The 13,387-nt window shown below is 36.9% G+C and overlaps 1 protein-coding gene across 7 annotated transcripts in view; it reads left to right on the forward strand.

Moving 5' to 3' along the window:
- COBL (cordon-bleu WH2 repeat protein) overlaps nucleotides 1-13,387 on the forward strand; it is a 157,467-nt gene that overhangs the window by 102,417 nt on the left and 41,663 nt on the right. For 3 of the 7 annotated variants that reach the window (XM_041411753.1, XM_041411752.1, XM_041411754.1), the window contains one exon: nucleotides 3,046-3,184. In XM_041411753.1, coding sequence (XP_041267687.1) covers nucleotides 3,046-3,184 — 139 coding nt within the window. Of the gene's footprint in view, nucleotides 1-3,045; nucleotides 3,185-5,848; nucleotides 6,187-9,803; nucleotides 10,118-13,387 lie in introns of those variants that run through there. The other 4 variants (XM_041411758.1, XM_041411759.1, XM_041411755.1 and 1 more) reach the window with 2 other exon arrangements.

A 13,387-nucleotide genomic window follows, 5' to 3' on the forward strand; every position in this document is an offset into this window, starting at 1 on the left:
CTGTGAAATGCTATAGATTGAAAATTTCAAGGATTGGCCTTTTAGGATTCTTTTCTACACAATTTTGACAAGTAACCTCCCCATGATGTTGTTGTTATGCTTGAAATACATTCTCAGATCTTATCTAGAGCCCTCAAATTTTGTTAAGTATGTTGAGCTTTCACAGTAGGAAAACACATTCAGCACTTCGCTCAGCTATTTCGTCTGCAATATAGGAAGTATTTTTCGAAGAGTATGTGAGCCCTGAATGATTGTTTTTGTTGTTGTTGTTTTATTTTAATTATTCTACATTGTCTTATCAGTAGGGGAAGAGAAATTGCACTATTTTTCAGATTTGGGTCCTTTTGACCTCTTTTATTCTAGCTGAGTTCATGGTATTAATTATAGTCAGAATTTAATGAACATCTTTTCAAATTATGTATTTGTTGTAACAGGGGCTGATCTTATAATTTCTTGTTGATAAGTATAGGTGAAGCGCAAGTGCTAAAACTAGGAAATATTCTGTTAGAGAGAGGCTCCTGTAACAAAGTTTCAATAGGAAGTTACTCCAAATAATGTTGTTAAAGCTTGAGTTCTTTATAAAAGAAGCAGCCAGCCATAACAAATTATTTTCGAGTTCTATTGGTTTCGAATATACAATTGGAAGAAAGAAACAGAATGTTCTTTGTGTTTTTCCACTTATGTTTAGCCTCATAGGTTTACCAAAATTGGGATAAAAGGAAAGATACTTTTAACAATTTTTATGACCTGTTCTTGAACTAGACACTTCTTATATACTTTGTAGCATGACTGGCTTTAAACAAGCTTTTCGTCTTTTTTATAGTGTTTGTCAAAAATACTGCACTTAGCTGACAGTATAATAAAAGCATTTTTGTGTGTGTATTTCACCAAACTTTCATTATTGCAGCCATGCACTAGCTATTTCCTAGCCTATTCTTTAACTGCAGCAGAATGATCATCCATACATCTATCTAATGTTCCTCAGAAGATTGGACTAAGTAACAATACACAGAGCTGAAAAGGATAATCTGACTTTTAACAAGGATCCTTTCTTCATAGGAAAGCAGTTATGTGTCTTTATGAGATTTGAATATACCAAGCTAACATCCTTCACTCATCTGGTACTTGGAGACAGGTGATTAGTGATCTCTAACATTTTAAGTGGGAAGACATATTTCCTTACTTCCTGCCTTGATTGTCAAGATTTCTTAGCTTTATCATTTAAATCACCAGTCCAACCAGTTTTTGTCCTAAAATAAAATGACCTTTCTGTCTGGAAAGGGAGGAGTGAAGGTGGAAGCTGCAAAATGCCATTAAACAGCTGCAAAAGTAAAGCTTGTACTTGTGAAGTTTTGGGAAAGTTCAGATGGTGCCTGTCTCCCAGATGATTCAAGTTCTCCATAGCTACTGAATTTTGCAGACTTTGTAGTAATCAAAATCACTACTTTATTAATTTTCTTTCTCTTTTTTTTCCTGTAAGGTAGTATCCTGAAGAATCAAGATACAGTATTAAGTGCCTACATGTTGTTAGTTTTTTTAATGCAGGGAAGAATAATGGGATTTTTGTTTTCAAAGTGTGTATTTGCTAATTTGTTTGGTGCGAAGCTGCAGCTCATCCTGGTTGCTGTGCTCTATGTCCAGTGTAGTTGCTACCAAGTTTCTCCCCTGCAGGATGCAGATTCCCTAAGGGATGGAGAGTGTCCAATGTCACGTGGCATGGTGGTTAAAGCGTAATCCTCAAAGGTGGGAACAGAAGGGTTCTTTTTTTAAAAAGTAAAACCTTCCTGCATACTTTCAAAAAGGAAGGCTAAGTGAAGGACACTCTTTTCATATCCTAATCTTCATAAAATTTATTTATTCTCAGTTTTTTTTTACTCAACGTAGGAAAGGAAACCTGTCAATGAGTGCCTTTCCTCTGAAGTCTGGTGGTAGATTTAAGCAGTGTGAAGCTATTATTTGTTTAATGAAATCTCCTACGACAATTGTATTTTAAGGGTCCATTAATCCTCTGGATTAAAGGAAATATTATTAATATGATTGTTGTTATTTTTATTTTTATTAGTTAGGCCTTTGAAATAGTAGAAAACCACTGCAGTTCTGTATATTAGGTACAGAAGTACTGGGATAGACAGAGCAGTTAAATCAAAGAACTGAAAACTTCTTTGGTGGAATAGCAGCAGCATGTTGTGTGTGGGCAGCCACCATTACTCTCTGCCTCAGCAACACCTGGTACTGACTAGTGTTGTCAGTACCTTTCAAATATAAAAATTCCACAGATTTTCCTACATGGTTTTATTATTATTATTTTTCCAGAAAAAGGAAGTAGAGTTAAGTTCCAACAAGCTACAGAAAATATTATGCAACCCAGTGAAACCCAAGCGATTTTTAAAAACATTTTTCATATTTTTAAAAGGAGCACAAACAGTAATGAAGTCTTGGCATAGCAACCAACATGTTGCAATTATTGGAGACAGAAGTGTTACAGATCTTCAAAAGCAGGTCTGTGAAGTCCAGTAGGCAGAAGTCCACTGTGATCTCATATCATCATGCAAGCAAACAGTCAATCCAAATTTTCTCTCAGAAGTTCTTAGACAAGAATTTGAGAGGAAAATAAAGGAAGTGAGAGAGAGTTCATTCCCTATACATGCCAAATGGAGTATTTAACCATAATTAAGGTTTGAAGAAACCAATGGGAAAAGATCTTGTTATGGCTCAAGCTTAACAACACACATAGTGTCATACTCTGCTTTGCTGATTGTTGGGCACTCTAGTTCACTTTTTCCAAAACCATCAAATGCCTACCAGAGTGGTATTTCTGCTGTGACACTCATCAGCAGTTCTTGTCTCTTTCCTTTTCTGAGTGCAATATTACTGTATTTCTTTAATCTCCAGTTGTCACTATAATTGCTCATTATAAATATACTGTGCTGAGAAATTAGGTCTTATAGCAAACACTTTTTTTTTTTTTTTTGTTATTGGGTTATTGAAAATTTACAACATCAACAAAATAGATCCTTTACTGTGCTTATTTTTCAACTTTATTAGATATCACAAGGAGCATCCCTGAATGATTTAAGGAAAAAGAAGAGGCGTGCCCCTCTTCCACCAGCTGCATCTGCTCCACCCACTCCTGCCATGCCAAACAGGACAGAGGACAGGGAAGACAAGAGGAAGAGCACAATGGGTGAGAAGCATTCTTTTCTCCTGAATAACCCTATTCATGTGTTTTCAGTGCTCACTGTTTGAAGTTGCCTTAATTCTGTTATGCTGTGAGTTTGGAAACTTTTGTAACTTGGGGAAAAAACTACATTTCTCTGCAGAATGAAAGTCTGGAAATAAGTGTTTGTCTATTACGTCTTCTTTTTTTTTTTTCAATGGCACCATTCAGAGTACCACAGGGTAGTAAAATGTAGATAACACTCACCAGATTATTTGAATATTTGGCACAAACTTTATATCCAAATGCACTAGCTCTGGGCCTATTCTGCACCATGAAGGTCATGATTGGGTTGCTAGTAGATGGAAATACAGAAATAGTAAATGGAAATGCTAATAAATGGAGATAGCCAGGCAATACTAAATGCATCAGAAGCCATGAAGTTCTGCCAGGACCAAAGTACAGTCAACTTGGTTCAGTGTTTCCTCATGTTTCTAAAGCCTGAAGGCATTTGATTTTCATATAGTCCTCCAACAGTTTGACATCAACTGCCCATATAAAGTAAATTTTTTTTTTTTTAATTTCATCCTCACTTTTATTAAAAATCAATATCTGATGATTCTTTAGCTAATCAGTAGAAGAAAAGAACCGGTGCTCTCAAAGGAATGCCATATGTACCTAGACTCAACAAAAGAAACTGTAGCTTCAGCTGCATGTGGCACCACATTTACTCACACAGGAAAACTGAAAAACATTCTCCCAGACCTCTGTTGTTATCTGCCTGGTAGCTTGTTCAGATTGGTGAGAGCTTTGCTTGAGTTAGGACACCAGGATTATGCTTCTAGCAAGCAAAGTGATTTTATAATGGGTCAAGTTATGAGATAATGACCCCACATATTGGAACTCATTTTTCAGTACATTAAGAGAATCATTCTTCAAGTGCCGTAACGCACTCAGTGCACTTCAGTTCATGCCTTTGACCTCATGTTTCATAAAATGCCTGAGACATCCAGATATGACATTCTGTCATACATAATTGCTTACATTACAAATGCCTCACAGTTTAGTAAGAAACCTCTTGGCTTTGTTCCAACATTTATTTTCAGTAAATGCTTCACATTTAATGCCTCAGCATTTATGTAGCAGCAGGAATCCATTATCATGTGACATATTCAACTCCATTGACATCTCTTATTTAAACTCTCTAAGGGCAGTGTTATTGCTGGGCCATATAACATAGGAGCTTTCAGCAAATTGGCTTACTTTTGATCACTACAGAGGTCACTACCACTTCTCATGCTTTGCCCTACTACTGGTCACTTTTTGATGACGTTTATTGCTTTAACTTTTTATAACTGTTCTTTTTCTTTTGTATTGGTGCTCAAATGTTACAGATGAGATATAGCAGAGCAGAGCTACTTCTAGTCTGTTCAGTACTGTGTACATAAGTGCTTGTTGGAGTGCTCTGCCCATGTAGGATTCTGCAGTATCATTTGCTTTAATGGAGCCTTATTATTTTACACTGACAAAGAACTAGTCCCACAGTAGCCCTGTCTTCAGTGCTTTTTGTTTTCTGCTACTTTCTTGAATGAATGTGTTCATTAACAAGAAAAAATGTTACAGCTGGAGAGGGTTGGTAAAACAGCCTCTCTTCAGGGCCCTTGCAGGAAAACAATGAGAAAGCACAGATGGCTCTGAAAGGATGAGAGAAAAGCTGTGAAAAAAAGCAAGACTAGTGAGGGGAAAAAACGTGCTGCAAGAAATAGTTAGCCATGTGATAGAAAACAGTATTAAAGATACCTGTGTACCTCTCAAGTTAGCCATGTGAATCAAAGCAAAAGATCCTATCAAAAATATTCTCAAACTGGCAGATTTCCCATAATGTTCAATACTGAATCAGTTATTATGACACCAAAGTATTGTGCCAAATTTCCTCAAAGCAGTAAAAAAGGGCTTGCACATTTGCCAGCATTAAATTGTGTCTCTGGAAGATACTTCTCTGGAAGCTAGTTACTGCTAAGAATCATAATGGTTTAATCTTTTTTCTTCCCCTTTGGTGCTGCTTCCCTTCTCAGCAACCCCAAAGCACAAGCCAGAGAGTGTAGGAATGGATCAGAGCAAACATCTGTCTCTGCCAGCATCCATCTTCAGCAATGACCACAGCACGTGCTTGAGGCAGGGTGTGAAAGCAGAACAAGCAGGTAGTCATGGTTCCTTAGTGCACTTTCAACTTCAAAATAGTGACCTAAGGCATCTTCCTCTTTCTCTCAGAAAGTCAGGAAAATAGTCATGTAAAGTATCTGAGAGGTCAATAAATTGAGGCAGTTTGACACTTCAGCAGATAAAATAAAACACATTTTTCACATTTTCTTACACAGCTTTTTTCAATTTTTTTAGTTAGCTTAACTATTTTTCTCCATCCTTATGCCTGCCAAAACCGGTGATTTTAACTGGTAGTTGTAATGTACATGTATGTGTACATGGCTAGGCTCAATTCTGGTCCCACTGCCTTTGGTTTAAGACACACCTTTTCCTTCTCCCTTAATTATTTGGATATAAATAAGAGCAGAACTAGATCCAGGGAGACTTTGGGTGTGGGTGAGGAAAACTCAATGTGTTTTTAAAAAATAAAAATGAACAGAGTGATCATTATCTTGCAATGAAGTAACAAGTCAATTGATCCCCCTGTAGGTGATGGACGGCAGGTGCCACAAAAGCCTCCTAGGGGCACCACTCGTGGTCCCCCCCAGTTAGTGATCCCCCCACCCCCACCTTACCCTCCTCCTGGCAGTGACATTGTGGATCCAGCAGTGTGTTACAGAGAAGCAGATGTTACAGCACCAACAGAGCTGGTACCTAAACGTATGTTTGAAAATATATGTATTTGCATTTCCATTCTTTTGATGATTACTCTCAGGAGTAGCTTTTCCAGACTTTCCTCTCTGCTCTTTAGACATCCATGTCTGTTTTTCCCCCTTTTTCCAGCCTGTTGTCTTTCAAAATGCCCAATGCAGTGTAACTAATTAATATAAAGTGAGCAAAGCACTTGCTCGGAGAGAGTTTTGCACATGATACCTGATCATTGTACAGCAGCATTTTAAAATAACCATCAAGCTTTGTTGCTTTGTTCAACTGGAAAAAAAGAAAATCTTTTGTCTTTTATCGATTCCCCGCGTTTGTTTTTCTGTACTAACAATTTTTTTGTCTCCCCAGAGATGAGTTCCTTTGAGAGTCAATGGGTCTATCAGTCTAGGCTGAAAACTACGGTGTCTTCCTTAAGAAAATTAAACCATTTACAAGCAGTGTATATTGTTAAAGGCCTTCCTGTTCTAATGGGTACATCTTTCTTGGGATTTCTGGGTAGTCCTTTATGTACTCTTCACCTTGGGGCGTAACAGTTATCAGACAAAGAAGTACAATATTTTTCACATGCCCGTGTACTTGTGAAAAGCATGTTTTTCATGCTGCTTTTCCGTGCTTATCCATTGACTGCCTTTAAATCTTTGTACACAATCCAAGTCTTTGATCATGTATTATGTTCCCTGTGGGCTTGCCCTGCACACCCATGTAGAGCTGGTAAAAGCAGCAAAGCTCTGCACGTTATGACATCTCATGGATGTACTTCCTTTGAAGACTAGGAGGGTGTCTCCTAACCATGGAATAGAGAAATGTCTCCATTAGCTACTAATTTGAGAGAAGGTCTCTTTCCAGGACCTTATGTTTACCAAAAGTACTCTGCAGGTTGCAGTTACTCTGATAGATTAATGTGGGTGTGTTTGCTGTTGATTACCAGCTAAACCTAAAGCACTATTTCTCAAATCTGTGCTGAGGAAATACAAATTGTTAAGTTTTATTGGAGCTAACAATGGAAATTAAGGAGATCATCCGTACAGAAAACCTGAATCTTACTGAGGATTAACGCTAAGACATATTTACTAGTTTATGCACAGAAATCATATCATACTTAAAATCTTCTTTTTGTTCTAGATAGCATCAGCTTTCCTGCGATGTTTTATTAAAAATCCATTGTGGCCTTCTTTGCATTAATATTTCTGCTTCATTTGAGTTTCTATCGCTGTTATTTTGCAATGCTTTCCTGATCTACTTTGCTGATCAAATACCCTTTAATCAATGCAGCCCTGATGTAATCAGTGTGATCATTTGCTCTTAAACAAACACAGTATCTCAGCCAAAAGGATTTGATTAAGCTCATACATAGGAACATAACCTGAGTTTTTATTGTCCTCAATTTACTGAGAGCAAGAGCTTAGTGGGTACTTATTTTAGACTGAAAGCATCAGTGTTGGAGAGGGACAAGTTTTAGCTCTGTAATTATGCTTTGTCCTACCTAGATAAAGATAAGTGTGTAGATTTACACAAGAGAAGCGTGTATAGATGTACCCATGAGAGACAGCAGCACAGGTAGGACAGATGCTAATTACATTGCCTAATGCCATTCTGAAAGGTGGTTAGATACCGTAGTGATTGAGCCCTGTAAGAAAAACATTTTGCAACGATGTGTTTTATTGCCTGAGAATGCCTCAAGCAGTGCAAATAAGATTTGGGCAGTAGATTCAAATAACAACAAAATTTTCAATCTTCCTAACTCTACTCAGTAAAAGTGTTTTCTCATAGAATGAGGTGGGGAGGAGGATAAACTGCTGATGCCAGGTGTTGTTAGAAGACGTGTTTTTTTCTGAAATCACTCTCAAAACTGCTTTCTCTGATAACAGTTGTGGGTGGGGGACTGTCAACAGCAGTATGTGTTCCATGAGAAAAAAATTCCCATTTAGAAGTTAAAATTCTATGGTCACGTAGAGTTTAAATTCTCATTCCTTATGATCTGCCACTGTCTGTGAAGGACTGTCCTCCCTCCCTCCCTCCCTCCCTCTCTTCCCTCCCTCTCTTCCCTCCCTCTCTCCCTCCCAACACAAAAAAATCCCTGTTTGTTGAGTTTTCCAAATTTATGTGGAGTGTGAGTAATTCATGAGTATGGCCTTTAGTAAGATACTCAAGCTTTTCTGTATTAAATACCCTTTAATACATTTAAGAATTTCTTCTACAAACAAGGGTAGAGAAGTTCCTCACAGTTTTTTCTCTTAAATCTTTTTATCCTAATTACATAATCTTTTCTCTAGCATTTGGTCTGGTAGAACCTTAGCTGCATGTTGTGTGCACGTTTAAATTCATGTGTTTATGGGATCCTTTCTCCTTCCTTATACTAATCAGATTGTTCACGGCCTGATTCTAAGATTGACTGTACTTTGGGAATGCAGAGATGGAGATTGTTGCATGGTGTTTGGTTATGTCATATTGCTTATGAAGTTCCAAATGCGTGAGTTGATGGTAAGCCCTGTGATACTTACCTGAGGTAAAGAATATACGTAGTGAAAGACTGCTGCACCTAGACAAGCAACTGAAACATGCTGCCTTGAAATGTCAGCCAGCTCATTAGAGTAAATTCAGTATTTCTGTGAAACTCCACATTAGCCCTTTATTTGGCTAATTGTGAACTATCATTAAGATATGCAGTAAGAAATTAAAAGCTCTGTGGGAAAGGATATACAATATACTCTGCCTTCCTGTAGAGTGAGATCCTGAAGTTAAGTTTTTCACTCTGGCACTGGATAAAGTACTGGTGAACTCAGGGCTCACACTGGGTAAAGACTTCACAACTGATTGATTTGTGAATTTCAGAAAGTGGTATTTCTTTGAAGAAATGACATAATGATTTGAACCTGTCGTTGTTTTTAGCTGTAGATCAAAAGAGTTAAACATCCCTTAATTAGAAAGTCTTTAAGGGGTGAAGGAGTGGGTACACTATTTTATTTTCTGTAGATGACATGCATACTAACGGTTGATGAGTAAAACCAGGTTAATTTTAAAGTACAACAAGAATAGAAAAGAGCCTTGTCTATATATCTAATTTTTAATTTTTTTCGTTATATCACTGATATATGAACAAGTAATACAATCCAGTTGACAAAGGTTGACAGTTTCACAGTCAGTCATATTTCTTCAGTCACTTTAGACGTATATCTAGTTTTTCACAGGGCTAGATTCTAAGAGTGGGTTTTGTTAGCTTGAAGCAAAAATGCGTAGAAGCAGAGAGAAAACTTCACTCTTTTACACGTGGCTCTACATCAACTGAAAACTGAGGGCTGCTGTGCAGGGGGTTTTGCTGGCTTGTCATGGTACACTACTTCATAAGGCCTGTGTCAAATGACCCAGCCTTTTCTTTCTCAGAGGTGGTCTTTAAAGCAAGTACGCCTGCAGGTATAGTTACGAGGCTTTTATTGCCATCACTACTCTTACTCATTCAGGTAATCTGAGGCTAAAGAATGAAGTTGAATCTCCAATATCATCTGTCTTGCTCCTTCTTGAGAATTAAAATTCAGGCCAAGTAGAGCAGAATTCACAGACATATTGCGTATCAGTAAGTATTGTGTTGTTAGAATTGAGTTAGCTTATACATGAACCCAGGCAGTTAGAGCAACTGTGGAATTCCAAATTTTAACATACATGCCCATGCACCTACACCTCTTTTGAGCATCTGATTCTTTAGTGTTACTGAGCATGCTAGCCATTCTGCTGACTGACCTACACAATACTTATAATTTTATCCTTTTACTCTTTCCCCCGACAGTTTACTGTTGTGCATCCTTCCCTTCATACTCCAAGCGTGTCTGACAGACCTTGCCTCTTCCTATGACCTTCATACTTCTGAACCTCCTGTTGCCTCTGCTGCCCTGATTCTTCTGTTGCCTTCCTTCCTCCTCTGCTGGAAAAAAAAACCTTTTTTTTTTTTTTTTTTGACTGAGATTTTGGCTTCTTTTCTTTTTAAACTCGCACATTCTCTTTAATTACTATTGATTATTTTTGGCTGTGGTTCATACTCATTTGTGAGATGTATGCTCCAGAACTGAACGGTGTGTTATATAAATCTATATATCAGCCTCAGAAAGATTATCTGTCATTCTTTTCCAAAAGATTCTCTTCATTTTGAGCCATGGTTTGCTTTGATTTGGTGTTGCAGAAGAGTGTGTTCTTGGGACAGGGTGTCTTACTTTCCGTATTGTTTAAAGGTTTAATGGAAAGTTTCTAAGAACCTTTTTTTTTTTTTCTTCTTGCTTTCTGTTACTTCAGGGATAAATTTTGTATTCCCTATTTGCTCTATTTTCCTTTTATTGCGTCCATTTTGTTCCTTTGGAACAAAACTAGTACTGGGCATAGTCAAGTTGAAGTGCAAGATTCTTTCTGTATATGGGCTATCAATCAAACTGTCAAGACAAAAGAAACAGGAAGATCTGTTGCATCTATAGGGGGCTTAAAAGGAATACCAAGAACCAATACCAAATGCACTGATTCATAGTCTTTACTTATGCTTTCATCCTGATGCTTTATATGAGTAATTTTATCTTTATGCTAGAGACATGCTGTGGAAATCAAGGTGTGTGTTCTATTTCTGTAACAAAAGACACAAACACTGTTTGCCCAAGATACATCTCATTTTACAAGTCTCCTTTTTGCACTTGTACTAGAAATAGTCAGTGAGTTCTAATTAAAATATCATCCATAGGTGCTAAAGGAAGTTCTTCATGAGAACGGCCCATAAGACATGTATTTTTAATAATCCTGAGCTACAAACGTAGGCTTTATGAGTTGTAATGTAATGATGCACACACCCAGAACTATTCTGACCTCACATGTACTGTGCTTTAAGATGTTCATGTTATTTAAATGAGTGACTTGCAATACATAACTCTAATTTAAATGATGAAAAATTATTGTTTTACCCTCAAGCAAATAATCATGTTAATCTTGACTCCTTTCCAGGTAGGCAAAATGGAGAATAAGAAAGCAAAGCATTCCTACAGATAATATGAAATATGACTAAAATGGAGTTTGACAGTTTTTAATACAAATATGACATGTAGTTAGTAAGCTTTAAATGATTCTTCAGAAAGTATACTTAGTACCCTCAGGGTCTTCTAATAAAAGTGGAGTGGATTTGAACTCTCTGAGCTGCCAGGTACTTTGTAATACCTTCTTAAGACAGGACAATGGTTTAATTGTAAGTCTTCTCTCAAAAAAAAAAAAAAAAAAAAAAACCAAACGAAAAAACAAGTCGGTGTTCACAGTGTGAAGATAAAGAACCTAATTTACCCATTCTCATTGCTCTATTTGCATCGTATTTATAACTCCACAGTTACATGGCCAATAGAGTTCAAACTAGTGTAAAAATAATGTGTAAAAATAAAGTGTTTTATATTGAGTACAAAGTACTGCGTATTGTCAAAGCAGTTCTTTCCATTGACACCATTGTCTCTGAAAGGTGGCAAAACAACAAAACAACACATTTCAACAAAATCACATTTTTAATGAAAAAATGTCCTTGCTTTGAAAGGATAGAGCTATGGCCTCTCTCTACACAGCTGTTTCCTACAAATAGCAGTCTCTTTTCAGGTAGCTTCCTCAAACTCTTAGAAGCTGTAGGTTAAATCTCAAAAAGTTCATTATTTACACTTAATTTACCTTTTCTTTAACTTAAATGCAAAATTTACTTCTAAAATGTGTTCAGGGGAATTCACATTTTTGTGAAATTCTTAGATTAAATATCTCAAAGACCAGCTTAAGCTGGCAAGCTCTGCCTTTCAGGATTTAAAACGGATCATTGCTTATGTTCACTCATATTTGCTTATTATGATTTCATAAGTTACAGATACATATATACTATTGAACAGAACTTACAAAAAATATAGAAGAAAGATTTCTGTGGGTTTACTAGAAGTCATCCTAGTTACAAGAAATTATACTATGACATTAGCATAGTTTGAAACCCGCCAGTACTCTACAGGATGTCAGAAAAAACCTTCAGTAATACTCATGAAATCCAAATCTGTTGAGTGGAATTGCACAGATACTCTCTCTCAGAACTGTCCATGCACAATATCGTGTGTGCACGGAGGGGTTTAACCAAAGCATGATTGCAAGACAGGGAACTCACTGGAAGTTTGGGTCATGAACACCAGCTCAGCCCTCAGGAGAATTCCTGTTTGTTCCAAGCTTCAGCTCAGGATTTTTAAGAGCTCCTCAACTTGGCTTCTGAAAGAAAATGTTCTTTTTTTGTCATTTTCAGTAACAGGAAGGAGTATCAGTTTAGATATCCTCGGCGGAGTCTTAGGTCAGCAGTGATATGAAGGGACATTGGCTTGGCTTTACTCCTTTTATTTTAACCTTGGAGACATTGGAAGTGTAGTGAGAATGACATGGGAAAGTTAATAACAAATTCACCGCTATAACAAATTTTTTGCCAAAATGCTATTACCAGAATTAGTAAGAAACACATTTAATATACTCAGGATTTATCTGCACTACCAAAAAGCCTTGTTCAAATGCTGTCCTTCATGTTAAGATATCTGGGGTGAAAATCAAATAAGCAGTCAATAAAAATGGAAAATATCATTGAGCCTTTTCTGGAGAACAAATAAATGCCAAGATAACTTATAAATCAAAACAAATTCCTGCCCTACAACTCCAATGTCAGTGATATTCAGTGCTCTTAAGGAATAAGGATAGATGTATAATTTATGATAGAGCCTATTCTGATTAATGTTCTCAACCCATACGAAAGCCAGTGAATTAGAAACAGATTAAGTAAACTTGGTGGTGCACGAGATTTTACTGAAATCGTTTTGTACGCTGGCCACCAGAGGGAGCCGGTGTTGTCCCAGATTCGCAGTAGGAGAGCAAGAAAAAATAACACTAGAAGTGAATTTCAACCTGATAGATTCCAAACTTACACAAAGTTTTTTAGTTTTTGGAGTAGTTGTTGTTTTGTTAATTTTCTGCAACTAAAAATAAAAAGTAATTTTGTTTCTAGATTATTTTAAAATCAGTTTCCTCACAAATAAGAAAATGAAGATAAAATGGTATTTTCAGGTGGTGCCGCTGTGACAGCAACTTCAAGATGTAAGCTCAAATTTTTGTTTTAAGCTTTCTCAAAGCATGATGGCATTTTGGGGTGTCTATTATATTGCATAGATATTGCTTCCATATCTATAGCAGCTGTGTCCAAAGTGTGGTAATTAGTGCATATGGTTGGTATGCGTGCTTAGAACAAGTGTAAGTGCATAGTCAGGTTTGATGCGAGTACAGATAGACTGTGTCCTGCTAGGTGGATCTTACCAGCTTGAGTCTTAGAATTTTAAAATCATGACCAGATGAGTT

This window comes from Onychostruthus taczanowskii, unplaced genomic scaffold (genome assembly GCF_017590055.1).
Source record: "Onychostruthus taczanowskii isolate IOZ18803 unplaced genomic scaffold, ASM1759005v1 scaffold37, whole genome shotgun sequence".
Lineage (NCBI taxonomy): Eukaryota > Metazoa > Chordata > Aves > Passeriformes > Passeridae > Onychostruthus > Onychostruthus taczanowskii.